At 54.1% G+C, this 15535-nt stretch overlaps 1 protein-coding gene across 2 annotated transcripts in view; it reads right to left on the bottom strand.

The window, feature by feature from the left end:
* The window catches only part of LOC140398974 (uncharacterized), a 185641-nt gene that overhangs the window by 129105 nt on the left and 41001 nt on the right, over positions 1–15535 (bottom strand). For both annotated transcript variants that reach the window (XM_072487994.1, XM_072487993.1), the window contains exon 2: positions 8277–8437. In XM_072487994.1, coding sequence (XP_072344095.1) covers positions 8277–8358 — 82 coding nt within the window. In that variant the 5' untranslated portion in view covers positions 8359–8437. The remainder of the gene's footprint in view (positions 1–8276; positions 8438–15535) is intronic.

Below are 15535 nucleotides of genomic sequence, written 5' to 3'. Positions count from 1 at the left end.
CCCTGTGGGAGCAAGTTCCACATTCTCCCCACTCCCCGTGGGAGCGAGTTCCACATTCTCCCCATTCCCCATGTGAGCGAATTCCACATTCTCCCCACTCCCTGTGGGAGCAAGTTCCACATTCTCCCCATTCCCCATGTGAGCGAATTCCACATTCTCCCCACTCCCTGTGGGAGCGAGTTCCACATTCCGCCCTCGCCCTGTGGGAGCGAGTCCCACATTCTCCCCACTCCCCGTGGGAGCGAGTTCCACATTCCGCCCTCGCCCTGTGGGAGCGAGTCCCACATTCTCCCCATTCCCCATGGGAGCGAGTGCCACATTCTCCCCACTCCCTGGGCGAGATTCTCCGACCCCCTCCGCCGGGTCGGAGAATCGCTGGGGGCTGGTGTGAATCCCGCCCCCGCCGGTTGCCGAATCCTTCAGCACCGGATATTCGGCGGGGGGCGGGATCGCGCCGGTTGGCGGGCCCCCCTCCCGCGATTCTCCGGCCCGGATGGGCGGAAGTCCCGCTGCTAAAATGCCTTTCCCTCCGGCGTAGATTAAACCACCTACCTTACCGGCGGGTCAAGGCGGCGCGGGCGGGCTCCGGGGTCCTGGGGGGGGGGCGCGGGGCGATCTGGCCCCGGGGGGTGCCCCCACGGTGGCCTGGCCCGCGATCGGGGCCCACCAATCCGCGGGCGGGCCTGTGCCGTGGGGGCACTCTTTTCCTTCCGCCTTCGCCACGGTCTCCACCATGTCGGAGGCGGAAGAGGCTGCATGCGCGGGAATGCCGTCAACGGCCGCTAACGCTCCCGCGCATGCGCCACCCGGAGATGTCATTTCCGTGCCAGCTGGCGGGGCACCAAAGGCTTTTCCGCCAGCTGGCGAGGAGGAAATTTGTCCGGCGCGGGCCTACCCCTTAAGGTTGGGGCTCTGCCCACCATGATGCGGAGCATTCCGCACCTTTGGGGCGGCGCGATGCCCAACTGATTTGCGTCGTTTTGGGTGCCAGTCGGCGGACATCGCGCCGGTACCAGAGAATTTTGCCCCCTGTGGGAGCGAGTTCCACATTCTCCCCACTCCCCGTGGGAGCGAGTTCCACATTCTCCCCACTCCCTGTGGGAGCGATTTCCAAAATCTCCCCACTCCCAGTCCTTGGTAGGACTGTACTACAGGCCCCCAAATAGTCAGCGGGAAATTGAGGAGCAAATATGTAAGGAGATTACAGATAGCTGCAAGAATAATAGGGTGGTAGTAGTAGGGGACTTTAACTTTCCCAACATTGACTGGGACAGCCATAGCATTAGGGGCTTGGATGGAGGGAAATTTGTTGAGTGTATTCAGGAGGAATTTCTCATTCAGTATGTGGATGGACCGACTAGAGAGGGGGCAAAACTTGACCTCGTCTTGGGAAATAAGGAAGGGCAAGTGACAGAAGTGCTAGTGAGGGATCACTTTGGGACAAGTGACCATAATTCCATTAGTTTTAAGATAGCTATGGAGAATGATAGGTCTGGCCCAAGAGTTAAAATTCTTAATTGGGGCAAGGCCAATTTTGATGGTATCAGACAGGAACTTGCAGAGGTAGATTGGGGGAGACTATTGGCAGGCAAAGGGACGGCTGGTAAATGGGAGGCTTTTAAAAATGTGTTAACCAGGGTGCAGGGTAAGCACATTCCCTTTAGAGTGAAGGGCAAGGCTGGTAGAAGTAGGGAACCCTGGATGACTCGAGATATTGAGACTCTGGTCAAAAAGAAGAAGGAGGCATATGACGTACAAAAGCAACTGGGATCAAGTGGATCCCTTGAAGAGTATAGAGATTGTCGAAATAGAGTTAAGAGGGAAATCAGGAGGGCAAAAAGGGGACATGAAATTGCTTTGGCAAATAATGCAAGGGAGAATCCAAAGAGATTCTACAGATACATAAAGGGGAAAAGAGTAACTAGGGACAGAGTAGGGCCTCTTAAGGATCAACAAGGACATCTATGTGCAGAGCCACAAGAGTTGGGTGAGATCCTGAATGAATATTTCTCATCGGTATTCACGGTGGAGAAAGGCATGGATGTTAGGAAACTAAGGGAAATAAATAGTGATGTCTTGAGAAGTGTGCATATTACAGAGGAGGAGGTGCTGGAAGTCTTAAAGCGCATCAAGGTAGATAAATCCCCGGGACCTGATGAAATGTATCCCAGGATGTTGTGGGAGGCTAGGGAGGAAATTGCGGGTCCCCTAACCGAGATATTTGAATCATCGGCAGCCACAGGTGAGGTGCCTGAAGATTGGAGAGTGGCGAATGTTGTGCCCTTGTTTAAGAAGGGCAGCAGGGAAAAGCCTGGGAACTACAGACCGGTGAGCCTAACGTCTGTAGTAGGTAAGTTGCTAGAAGGTATTCTGAGAGACAGGATCGACAAGCATTTAGAGAGGCAAGGACTGATTCGGGGCAGTCAGCATGGCTTTGTGCGTGGAAAATCATGTCTCACAAATTTGATTGAGTTTTTTGAGGGAGTGACCAAGAAGGTAGATGAGGGCAGTGCAGTAGACGTTGTCTACATGGACTTTAGCAAAGCCTTTGACAAGGTACCGCATGGTAGGTTGTTGCAGAAGGTTAAAGCTCACGGGATCCAGGGTGAGGTTGCCAATTGGATTCAAAATTGGCTGGACGACAGAAGGCAGAAGTGGTTGTAGAGGGTTGTTTTTCAAACTGGAGGCCTGTGACCAGTGGTGTGCCTCAGGGATCGGTGCTGGGTCCACTGTTATTTGTGATTTATATTAATGATTTGGATGAAAATTTAGGAGGCATGGTTAGTAAGTTTGCAGATGACACCAAGATTGGTGGCACAGTGGATAGTGAAGAAGGTTATCTAGGATTGCAACGGGATCTTGATCAATTAGGCCAGTGGGCCGACGAATGGCAGATGGAGTTTAATTTAGATAAATGTGAGGTGATGCATTTTGGCAGATCGAATCAGGCCAGGACCTACTCAGTTAATGGTATGGCATTGGGGAGAGTTATAGAACAAAGAGATCTAGGAGTACAGGTTCATAGCTCCTTGAAGGTGGAGTCGCAGGTGGACAGGGTGGTGAAGAAAGCATTCGGCATGCTTGGTTTCATTGGTCAGAACATTGAATACAGGAGTTGGGACGTCTTGTTGAAGTTGTACAAGACATTGGTACGGCCACACTTGGAATACTGTGTGCAGTTCTGGTCACCCTATTATAGAAAGGATATTATTTAACTAGAAAGAGTACAGAAAAGATTTACTAGGATGTTGCCGGGACTTGATGGTTTGAGTTATAAGGAGAGGCTGGATAGACTGGGACATTTTTCCCTGGAGCGTAGGAGGCTTAGGGGTGATCTTATAGAGGTCTATAAAATAATGAGGGGCATAGATAAGGTAGATAGTCAACATCTTTTCCCAAAGGTAGGGGAGTCTAAAACTAGAGGGCATAGGTTTAAGGTGAGAGGGGAGAGATTCAGAAGGGCCCAGAGGGGCAATTTCTTCACTCAGAGGGTAGTGAGTGTCTGGAATGGGCTGCCAGAGGTAGTAGTAGAGGCGGGTACAATTGTGTCTTTTAAAAAGCATTTAGATAGTTACATGGGTAAGATGGGTATAGAGGGTTATGGGCCAAGTGCGGGCAACTGGGACTAGCTTAATGGTAAAAACTGGGCGGCATGGACTGGTTGGGCCGAAGGGCCTGTTTCCATGCTGTAAACTTCTATGACTCCCTGTGGGAGCAAGTTTCACATTCTCCCCACTCCCCGTGGGAGCGAGTCCCACATTCTCCCCACTGCCCGTGGGAGCGAGTTCCACATTCTCCCCACTCCCCGTGGGAGCGAGTTCCACATTCTCCCCACTCCCCGTGGGAGCAAGTACCACATTCTCTCCACTCCCTGTGGGAGCAAGTTTCAAATTCTCCCCACTCCCCGTGGGAGCGAGTTTCACATTCTCCCCACTCCCTGTGGGAGCGAGTCGCACATTCCCCCCACTCCCCATGGGAGCGAGTACCACATTCTCCCCAGTCCCTGTGGGAGCAAGTTCCACAATCTCCCCACTCCCTGTGGGAGCGAGTCCCACATTCTCCCCACTCCCTGTGGGAGCGAGTCCCACATTCTCCCCACTCCCCGTGGGAACGAGTCCCACATTCTCCCCACTCCCCGTGGGAGCGAGCCCCACATTCCCCCCACTCCCCGTGGGAGCGAGTCCCACATTCTCCCCACTCCCCGTGGGAGCGAGTTTCACATTCTCCCCACTCCCCGTGGGAGCGAGTCCCACATTCTCCCCACTCACCGTGGGAGCGAGTTCCACATTCTCCCCACTCCCCGTGGGAGCGAGTTCCACATTCTCCCCACTCCCCGTGGGAGCGAGTTCCACATTCTCCCCACTCCCCGTGGGAGCGAGTTTCACATTCTCCCCAATCCCCGTGGGAGCGAGTTCCACATTCTCCCCACTCCCCCTGGGAGCGAGTCCCACATTCTCCCCACTCCCCGTGGGAGCGAGTCCCACATTCTCCCCACTCCCCGTGGGAGTGAGTTCCACATTCTCCCCACTGCCCCTGGGAGCGAGTCCCACATTCTCCTCACTCCCCGTGGGAGCGAGATCCACATTCTCCCCACTGTCTGTGGGAGCGAGTCCCACATTCTCCCCGCTTCCTGTGGGAGCGAGTCCCACATTCTCCCCACTCCCCGTGGGAGCGAGTTCCACATTCTCCCCACTCCCCCTGGGAGCGAGTCCCACATTCTCCCCACTCCCCGTGGGAGCGAGTCCCACATTCTCCCCACTCCCCGTGGGAGTGAGTTCCACATTCTCCCCACTCCCCCTGGGAGCGAGTCCCACATTCTCCTCACTCCCCGTGGGAGCGAGATCCACATTCTCCCCACTGTCTGTGGGAGCGAGTCCCACATTCTCCCCGCTTCCTGTGGGAGCGAGTCCCACATTCTCCCCACTCCCCATGGGAGCGAGTCCCACATTCTCCCCACTCCCCATGGGAGCGAGTCCCACATTCTCCCCACTCACTTCTGGGATTGTCCTTGTCGTTCTGCCCACCCCTTTCCCCCCCCCCCCTCATGTGTCTCCATATCCATCACAGAACTGCCCACAAATTGGGCCAAAGTAAGGTTCCGCACAGGTTCGAGTCTCCGTATCCCACTTGGAATATTGTGCACTGTTCTGGTCTCTGTATCCCACTTGGAATACTGCGCACTGTTCCGGTCTGTATATCCCACTTGGAATACTGTGCACAGTTCCGGTCTGTATATCCCACTTGGAATACTGAGCACCGTTCCGGTCTGTATATCCCACTTGGAATACTGCGCACTGTTCCGGTCTGTATATCCCACTTGGAATACTGTGCACAGTTCCGGTCTCCTTATCCCACTTGGAATACTGTGCACTGTTCCGGTCTGTATATCCCACTCTGAATACTGTGCACAGTTCCGGTCTCCGTATCCCACTTGGAATACTGAGCACAGTTCCGGTCTCCGTGTCCCACTTGGAATACTGCGCACAGTTCCAGTCTCCGTATCCCACTTGGAATACTGTGCACAGTTCCGGTCTCCGTGTCCCACTTGGAATACTGTGCACTGTTCCCATCTCTATATCCCACTTGGAATACCGCGCACAGTTCCAGTCTCCGTGTCCCACTTGGAATACTGTGCACAGTTCCCATCGCTATATCCCACTTGGAATACTGTGCACTGTTCTGGTCTCTCTATCCCACTTGGAATACTGTGCACAGTTCCGTCTCCCTATCCCACTTGGAATACTGTGCACAGTTCCGGTCTCTGTATCCCACTTGGAATACTGTGCACCTTTCCCGTCTCTGTATCCCACTTGGAATACTGTGCACCTTTCCCGTCTCTGTATCCCACTTGGAATACTGTGCACCTTTCCCGTCTCTGTATCCCACTTGGAATACTGTGCACCTTTCCCGTCTCTGTATCCCACTTGGAATACTGTGCACCTTTCCCGTCTCTGTATCCCACTTGGAATACTGTGCACCTTTCCCGTCTCTGTATCCCATTTGGAATACTGTGCACCTTTCCCGTCTCTGTCTCCCACTTGGAATACTGTGCACCTTTCCCGTCTCTCTATCCCACTTGGAATACTGTGCACCTTTCCACGTCTCTGTATCCCACTTGGAATACTGTGCACCTTTCCCGTCTCTGTATCCCACTTGGAATAATGTGCACCTTTCCCGTCTCTGTATCCCACTTGGAATACTGTGCACATTTCCCGTCTCTGTATCCCACTTAGGATACTGTGCACCTTTCCCGTCTCTGTATCCCACTTGGAATACTGTGCACCTTTCCCGTCTCTGTATCCCACTTGGAATACTGTGCACCTTTCCCATCTCTGTATCCCACTTGGAATACTGTGCACCTTTCCCGTCTCTTTATCCCACTTGGAATACTGTGCACCTTTCCCGTCTCTGTATCCCACTTGGAATACTGTGCACCTTTCCCGTCTCTTTATCCCACTTGGAATACTGTGCACCTTTCCCGTCTCTGTATCCCACTTGGAATACTGTGCACCTTTCCCGTCTCTGTATCCCACTTGGAATACTGTGCACCTTTCCCGTCTCTGTATCCCACTTGGAATACTGTGCACCTTTCCCGTCTCTGTATCCCACTTGGAATACTGTGCACGTTTCCCGTCTCTGTATCCCACTTGGAATACTGTGCACCTTCCCCGTCTCTGTATCCCACTTGGAATACTGTGCACCTTCCCCGTCTCTGTATCCCACTTGGAATACTGTGCACCTTCCCCGTCTCTGTATCCCACTTGGAATACTGTGCACGTTTCCCGTCTCTGTATCCCACTTGGAATACTGTGCACCTTTCCCGTCTCTGTATTCCACTTGGAATACTGTGCACCTTCCCCGTCTCTGTATCCCACTTGGAATACTGTGCACGTTTCCCGTCTCTGTATCCCACTTGGAATACTGTGCACCTTTCCCGTCTCTGTATCCCACTTGGAATACTGTGCACCTTCCCCGTCTCTGTATCCCACTTGGAATACTGTGCACCTTTCCCGTCTCTGTATCCCACTTGGAATACTGTGCACCTTTCCCGTCTCTGTATCCCACTTGGAATACTGTGCACCTTTCCCGTCTCTGTATCCCACTTGGAATACTGTGCACCTTTCCCGTCTCTGTATCCCACTTGGAATACTGTGCACCTTTCCCGTCTCTGTATCCCACTTGGAATACTGTGCACCTTTCCCGTCTCTGTATCCCACTTGGAATACTGTGCACCTTTCCCGTCTCTGTATCCCACTTGGAATACTGTGCACCTTTCCCGTCTCTGTATCCCACTTGGAATACTGTGCACCTTTCCCGTCTCTGTATCCCACTTGGAATACTGTGCACGTTTCCCATCTCTGCATCCCACTTGGAATACTGTGCACCTTTCCCATCTCTGTATCCCACTTGGAATACTGTGCACCTTTCCCGTCTCTGTATCCCACTTGGAATACTGTGCACGTTTCCCATCTCTGCATCCCACTTGGAATACTGTGCACCTTTCCCGTCTCTGCATCCCACTTTGAATACTGTGCACCTTTCCCGTCTCTGTATCCCACTTGGGATACTGTGCACCTTTCCCGTCTCTGTATCCCACTTGGAATACTGTGCACCTTTCCCGTCTCTGTATCCCACTTGGAATACTGTGCACCTTTCCCGTCTCTGCATCCCACTTGGAATACTGTCTCCCTGTTCCATGTGGAATACACAGTCCGTTCCCCGTATCACACTTGGAATCTGCCTCCTCCCTCACCCAGGGTGGCAGAGTGGTGAGCACTGCTGCCTCACAGCACCAGGGACCCGGGTTCGATTCCGGCCTCAGCTGACTGTCTGTGTAGAGTCTGCACGTTCTGCCCGGGTCTCCTCCGGATGCTCCGGTTTCCTCCCACTGTCCAAAGCTGTGCCGGTTAGGTGGATTGGCCCTGCTAAAAATTGCCCTCAGTGTCCACATGTCAGGTGGGGTCAAGTGGAGAGGGCTGTGAATTGGCCCTAGTTGAGGGGGCACTTTTGGAGAGTTGGTGCAGCTGGATGGCCGCCTTCGGCACTGTATTGATACTGTACATAGTAGTTCCTGTCTCCCTATCCCACTTGCAATACTGAGAACAGTGTGGTTGCCCCCTAGCCACACACCCAACAGTGACCAGGGACTGGGTGGGATATTGAAGGATGCAGGGGCCTTTCATCCCCATCCTGCTTCCCCCCCCCCAATCTGCAACTCGATCTGCCCTGGCGCAGTCCAACCAGCCTTGGCGACAAAGTAAAAATAGCGCACTCACCATTGCGGACGGCGTCTTTCCCAGGATCCGCCTGGGACTCGCATCCTGGACAATGGACGAGGACTTTCTCACACTCCGACATCCGGCGGCAGGACAGGGTTCGCTAAGGAACGTGGAAAGGGATCAGCCAAGCGGAGCAGCCGAGTGGGACGGCCAGCGGCCTAGCAACAGAGAGAGGGAGAGAAGGAGAGAGGGGGTGATTGAAATGTAGACCACATCCTTCACTGACGTATACTTCCAGCACACCCATGTGTTTTATTCACCTCCAATGCCTTTCCCTCTCTGGCAGAATGTTCCCTGGGGCGAGTAATCATGATTTAAAACATTTTCGGGAATCTTTGAGGCACGCAATGGACCCTCCATTTTGCAGCGAAAGCTGGCTCCATTTTGGACCCCTTGCCCTCCGTTTTATGTCGTTTTAACCAATTCCAAACTCAAACTCGAGAACTGTTCTCAAATGCATCTTCCCCAAAATCCCTGGCTCCTCCGTGTCCCTTGATAAAGGGTCGCCTCTCCCTGCAACTCTTCCTTGGGGGGGCGGGGGGGGGGGGGGTCAAAGGTCAAATAGGCCGCACATCGCCATGCTCCCACTGCTCTCTCAACAAAACCTAGCCCGTATTCACAGCCATCTCTACACAGCAAGCTCGGACTGGTGGATGGGTACCTTACCCACATTGCTGCCTCGACTCGAGACCGTTCTGGATGCACGCGGAGGCCATGGGGGCAGCGGAGCTGTTTTCCGCATAGCAAGATCCCACAACCACCAACAAGACGGGTGGGATTTGACCTGGGATTATGGATTTCTCTCCAGGATCAATATTGGGAGCCCAGTCACAGAGATAACTCCCCAATCACCACCACTCCCAACCCCCGCAATCCCAAATTTCACCAACGCCTCCAGCCCCTCTCACAATTATATCCATGTGCAGTGTGGGTCCGCGCAGATGATGCACTACGCGGAGTTTCAGCCACGGTCCTGCCCCTACTACAGTTCCCTCAGCCCCGCCGGCCCACCAGCCCCAAACAACCCTGCCAACGAACACAGCCTCACATCCACCGCATATCCCACACAGTGTCAGCCTCACCACCCTTGGCAACACTTCCCAGCATCGCTTGATTAATTGAAACCAACAAGCAGCCATTGAGAAGCCTGGGTGACTTAGTAGGTACAGGGTGCCGATTCCCATACAGCTTAAAAGTCTGCCCATTGTAGCACGGGGTTAGATACAGAGTAAAGCTCCCTTACACTGTCCCCATCAAACACTCCCAGGACAGGTACAGCACGGGGTTAGATACAGAGTGAAGCTCCCTCTACACTGTCCCCATCAAACACTCCCAGGACAGGTACAGCACGGGGTTAGATACAGAGTAAAGCTCCCTCTACACTGTCCCCATCAAACACTCCCAGGACAGGTACAGCACGGGGTTAGATACAGAGTGAAGCTCCCTCTACACTGTCCACATCAAACACTCCCGGGACAGGTACAGCACGGGGTTAGATACAGAGTAAAGCTCCCTCTACACTGTCCCCATCAAACACTCCCAGGACAGGTACAGCACGGGGTTAGATACAGAGTAAAGCTCCGTCTGCACTGTCCCCATCAAACACTCCCAGGACAGGTACAGCACGGGGTTAGAGACAGAGTAAAGCTCTCTCTACACTGTCCCCATCGAACACTCCCAGGACAGGTACAGCACGGGGTTAGATACAGAGTAAAGCTCCCTCTACACTGTCCACATCAAACACTCCCAGGACAGGTACAGCACGGGGTTAGAGACAGAGTAAAGCTCTCTCTACACTGTCCCCATCAAACACTCCCAGGACAGGTACAGCACGGGGTTAGAGACAGAGTAAAGCTCCCTCTACACTGTCCCCATCAAACACTCCCAGGACAGGTACAGCACGGGGTTAGATACAGAGTAAAGCTCCGTCTGCACTGTCCACATCAAACACTCCCAGGACAGGTACAGCACGGGGTTAGATACAGAGTAAAGCTCCCTCTACACTGTCCCCATCAAACACTCCCAGGACAGGTACAGCACGGGGTTAGATACAGAGTAAAGCTCCGTCTGCACTGTCCACATCAAACACTCCCAGGACAGGTACAGCACGGGGTTAGATACAGAGTAAAGCTCCCTCTACACTGTCCACATCAAACACTCCCAGGACAGGTACAGCACGGGGTTAGATACAGAGTAAAGCTCCCTCTACATTGTCCACATCAAACACTCCCAGGACAGGTACAGCACGGGGTTAGATACAGAGTAAAGCTCCCTCTACACTGTCCCCATCAAACACTCCCAGGACAGGTACAGCACGGGGCTAGATACAGAGTAAAGCTCCCTCTACACTGTCCCCATCAAACACTCCCAGGAAAGGTACAGCACGGGGTTAGATACAGAGTAAAGCTCCCTCTACACTGTCCCCATCAAACACTCCCAGGACAGATACAGCACGGGGTTAGATACAGAGTAAAGCTCCGTCTGCACTGTCCCCATCAAACACTCCCAGGACAGGGACAGCGCGGGGTTAGATACAGAGTAAAGCTCTCTCTACACTGTCCTCATCAAACACTCCCAGGACAGGGACAGCACGGGGTTAGATACAGAGTAAAGCTCCCTCTACACTGTCCCCATCAAACACTCCCAGGACAGGTACAGCACGGGGTTAGTTACAGAGTAAAGCTCCCTCTACACTGTCCCCATCAAACACTCCCAGGACAGGGACAGCACGGGGTTAGGTACAGAGTAAACCTCCCTCTACACTGTCCCCATCAAACACTCCCAGGACAGGGACAGCACGGGGTTAGATACAGAGTAAAGCTCCCTCTACACTGTCCCCATCAAACACTCCCAGGACAGGTACAGCACGGGGTTAGATACAGAGTAAAGCTCCGTCTGCACTGCCCACATCAAACACTCCCAGGACAGGTACAGCACGGGGTTAGATACAGAGTAAAGCTCCGTCTGCACTGTCCACATCAAACACTCCCAACACAGGTACAGCACGGGGTTAGATACAGAGTAAAGCTCCCTCTACACTGTCCCCATCAAACACTCCCAGGACAGGTACAGCACGGGGCTAGATACAGAGTAAAGCTCCCTCTACACTGTCCCCATCAAACACTCCCAGGAAAGGTACAGCACGGGGTTAGATACAGAGTAAAGCTCCCTCTACACTGTCCCCATCAAACACTCCCAGGACAGATACAGCACGGGGTTAGATACAGAGTAAAGCTCCGTCTGCACTGTCCCCATCAAACACTCCCAGGACAGGTACAGCACGGGGTTAGATACAGAGTAAAGCTCCCTCTACACTGTCCCCATCAAACACTCCCAGGACAGGGACAGCACGGGGTTAGATACAGAGTAAACCTCCCTCGACACTGTCCCCATCAAACACTCCCAGGACAGGGACAGCACGGGGTTAGATACAGAGTAAAGCTCCGTCTGCACTGTCCACATCAAACACTCCCAGGACAGGTACAGCACGGGGTTAGATACAGAGTAAAGCTCCCTCTACACTGTCCACATCAAACACTCCCAGGACAGGTACAGCACGGGGTTAGATACAGAGTAAAGCTCCCTCTACACTGTCCACATCAAACACTCCCAGGACAGGTACAGCACGGGGTTAGATACAGAGTAAAGCTCCCTCTACACTGTCCCCATCAAACACTCCCAGGACAGGTACAGCACGTGGTTAGATACAGAGTAAAGCTCCCTCTACACTGTCCCCATCAAACACTCCCAGGACAGGTACAGCACGTGGTTAGATACAGAGTAAAGCTCCCTCTACACTGTCCCCATCAAACACTCCCAGGACAGGTACAGCACGGGGTTAGATACAAAGTGTGGTGAATGTACTCACCATAATGCATGACACTGCAACATTGTATCCACCTAATGTAACCTTTGACCTGGAAGTGGTGATACGACCTGCTTCCAGATACTGTACTGTCACGCCGGTGGGCTCCGCCTCTGGCTCCGCCCTCACCGGGGCCATATATAACCCAGCCACCTACGGGTGGCACTCATCTGCACAACCGACTCTGGCTAGGCAAGTTCACGACTAATAAAGCCTTACGTTCACTCGCTTTCTCGGCCTCTTGGTGAATTGAAGGTATATCAATTTCTTAGTAATAGACAGCACCATGGAAGCCGCTCTAAAGCCAGACAGGCTCGAACTCGACGCCCGCGCGTCCAAAGCCAAGGAAATATTTGAACATTGGCTTCGATGCTTCGAGGCCTACATCGACTCCTCCACAACGGGTCCCTCGGAGACCCTCAAACTGCGACTCCTCCACGCTCGGGTGAGCCATCGAATCTCGGTAATGATTGAGAAAGCGGCCACGTACGAGGAGGCGGTCGCAACCCTCAAGGCGCACTTCGTGAACCTGTAAACGAGGTGTTCACTAGACACCTCCCCACTACTCGCCGTCAACGCGCCGGAGAATCGCTGGACGAGTATCTGGAAACCCTGACCCTATTCGCGAGGAACTGCAGCTATCGTGATGTGACGGCGGAGGAGCATATGAACTCACAGATCCGGGACACCTACGTGGCGGGGGTCCGCTCGAACTATATCAGGCAGCGTCTGCTGGAAAACGGGACCTCCGACCTGCGGGAAACGGTAAACTAAGCTATCTCGCTAGGGGTGGCCTACCAGAACCTTAGCGCGTTCCCCGCGGGCCCGACGAACCCCCCGTGGACACCATCGTCGCGGCCCCCGTCGGACCCGCCTATGTTAGAGGCCTGTGCCGCGCGTCTGCCAGCCCAGCCCGGAGAACCGCAATGCTACTTCTGCGGCCAGGGCCAACACCCCCGGCAGCGTTGCCCAGCCCGCTCAGCGACGTACAGCGACTGCGGGAAAAAGGGGCACTACGCGAGAGTCTGTCTGGGTCCACCTAAGGCCCAGAAATCGAAAACGCACCAGGCCCGACCTATGGACTCGCAGACCCCGCAATGTGGCTGCGTGCCTGCCCGGAACGCCCCCTCCAGATGCGGCATCGGCATTGTGCGAATTGTGGGGGCCGCCATCTTGGCCGCCGGCCCCAACACTGGCCGACACGTGCGACTCATGGGGGCTGCCATCTTGGCCGCCGGCCCCGGCACCGACCGACACGTGTGCGACCGATGGGGGCGGCCATCTTGGCCGCCATCTTCTATCCCGTCCGAAACGTGCGACACATGGGGGCCGCCATCTAGTGACTCCACCGACCACGCAGGCTACCCGCAGCTGGGCGCGGTGACCCTCGACCAGTCGCAGCCGAAACCGCTAAAGAACTCCATGATAGTCGTCCGGGTCAACGGGAACGAGACCCCCTGCCTCTTCGACTCCGGGAGCACGGAGAGCTTTGTCCACCCCGACACGGTAAGGCGCTGCACAAAAAGAGTATGCTCACCCAGGTACTTGTTAAAGGATGTGAGGCAACCCGCCTGTACCACTCTCCCAGGCAGTGTATTCCAGACCGTCACCACCCTCCGGGGAAAAGGGTTTTCCCTGAAATCCCCCCGAAACTTCCCACACCTCACTCAAGCTGTGGATTCACAAACGTTCCATACAACTCCAACATGGGCCGGGATTCTCCGGCCCGGAGCGGGGTGGGAGAATCCCCGAGGCCCGCCGCCCCGACGCCAGCTTCCCCATTGTCTGCTGCCGTTTTTCGGGCGCTGGAGGGGGGGGCCATTGACAGGGCCCCCCCCCCCCCCGGCGATTCTCCGGGCCCCGATGGGCCGAGTGGTCGACGAGTTTCGGCGTGGATTACTCACCTCCCACAAGCGGGACCTGGATGGTGAGTGTGCGGGGGCTGTCCTGGAGGGGGGGGGCAGGGGGATCCGACCTTTGGGGGGGGGCCCCCATGGTGGCCTGGCCCGCAATCGGGGCCTAACGATCGCCGGCCGTCTGGTTCCGTGGGGACATACTTTACTCCGCGCCGGGCCCCTGTATTGCCCGGGGGCAGGTGTCATGTGACAGTACCTTTAAGGAATGGGTGTTTATCAGTGATGTCAGAGTGTGGGTGGAGCTGGACTGTCTGTCAGCTCTTTACTTTCATTTTAGGCTGTTTGCTGCAGGGTGTTTTAGTTTCGTTTTCAGTGTTGGAGCTGAAGCCAGACAGAGCAGGTGTACTGTTGATCTCTCTGCCATGAAAAGACTGTCTCCTGATCATTTTCATATCATAGAATTTGCAGTGCAGAAGGAGGCCACCCGGCCCATCGAGTCTGCACCGGCTCCTGGAAAGAGCACCCTACCCAAGGTCAACACCTCCACCCTATCCCCATAACCCAGCAACCCCACCCAACACTAAGGGCAATTTTGGACACTAAGGGCAATTTATCATGGCCAATCCACCTAACCTGCACATCTTTGGATTGTGGGAGGAAATCGGAAAACCCGGAGGAAACCCACGTCCACACGGGGAGGATGTGCAGACTCCACACAGACAGTGACCCAACGGGGAATCGGACCTGGGACCCTGGAGCTGTGAAGCAATTGTGCTAACCACAATGCAACCGTGCTGCCCTATTGGTGAATTCAGAATTATAAATGTTCTCAATACTGAATGTAAACCTAACGTGCTTCTGTTAAAAGGTGTTTCTTAAGTCTTCTGGATGTTGTTGGGAAGTTATGAAGGATTACTTAGTGTTTTATTCTTTGGGGGGTGTATTTGAATTAATGGTTGCTAAGATGTTCACTGTATGTTTTAAAAAGGTTAACTTGAGTTCATAGAATAAACATTGTTTTGCTTTAAAAAATACTTTTCCATTTCTGCTGTCCCACACCTGTAGAGTGGGCCGTGTGCTCCCCATACCACAATCTATTAAAAGTCGTGGGTCAGGTGAACTCCATGATACACTTTGGGGCTCTCTAAACCCTGGCCCATAACGTCGGAACGGAGGAGGGAAGCCCCGTGCATGCGCCGAATCACGCCAGCCATTCCGCGCATGCACGCAAATACGCCGGCCGTTCTACGCATGCGGGAACTCGCGCAGGCCATTCCGCTCCAGCGGGGATCACTCCGGCGCCAACCTAGCCCCCGAGAAAGGTGAGAATTCCTAACTTTCAGGGGCCATTGACGCCACAGTCATTGGTGCCGGTTTTCACGTCGCCGTGGGGACATAGCCCCATTATTAGAGAATCCCGCCCATGACCTCAATGCTTTTGTAATCTATGCCTCGATTGATAAAGTGCCTATTTCACCACCCTCCCGTCTTCAGAGATCGACGGACAAACACACCAAAGTCCCTTTGTTCCTCGG

This window comes from Scyliorhinus torazame, chromosome 22 (genome assembly GCF_047496885.1).
Source record: "Scyliorhinus torazame isolate Kashiwa2021f chromosome 22, sScyTor2.1, whole genome shotgun sequence".
NCBI lineage: Eukaryota > Metazoa > Chordata > Chondrichthyes > Carcharhiniformes > Scyliorhinidae > Scyliorhinus > Scyliorhinus torazame.
Note: the sequence above shows the minus strand (reverse complement) of the source record. Positions and strands in the feature narration are given on the sequence as shown.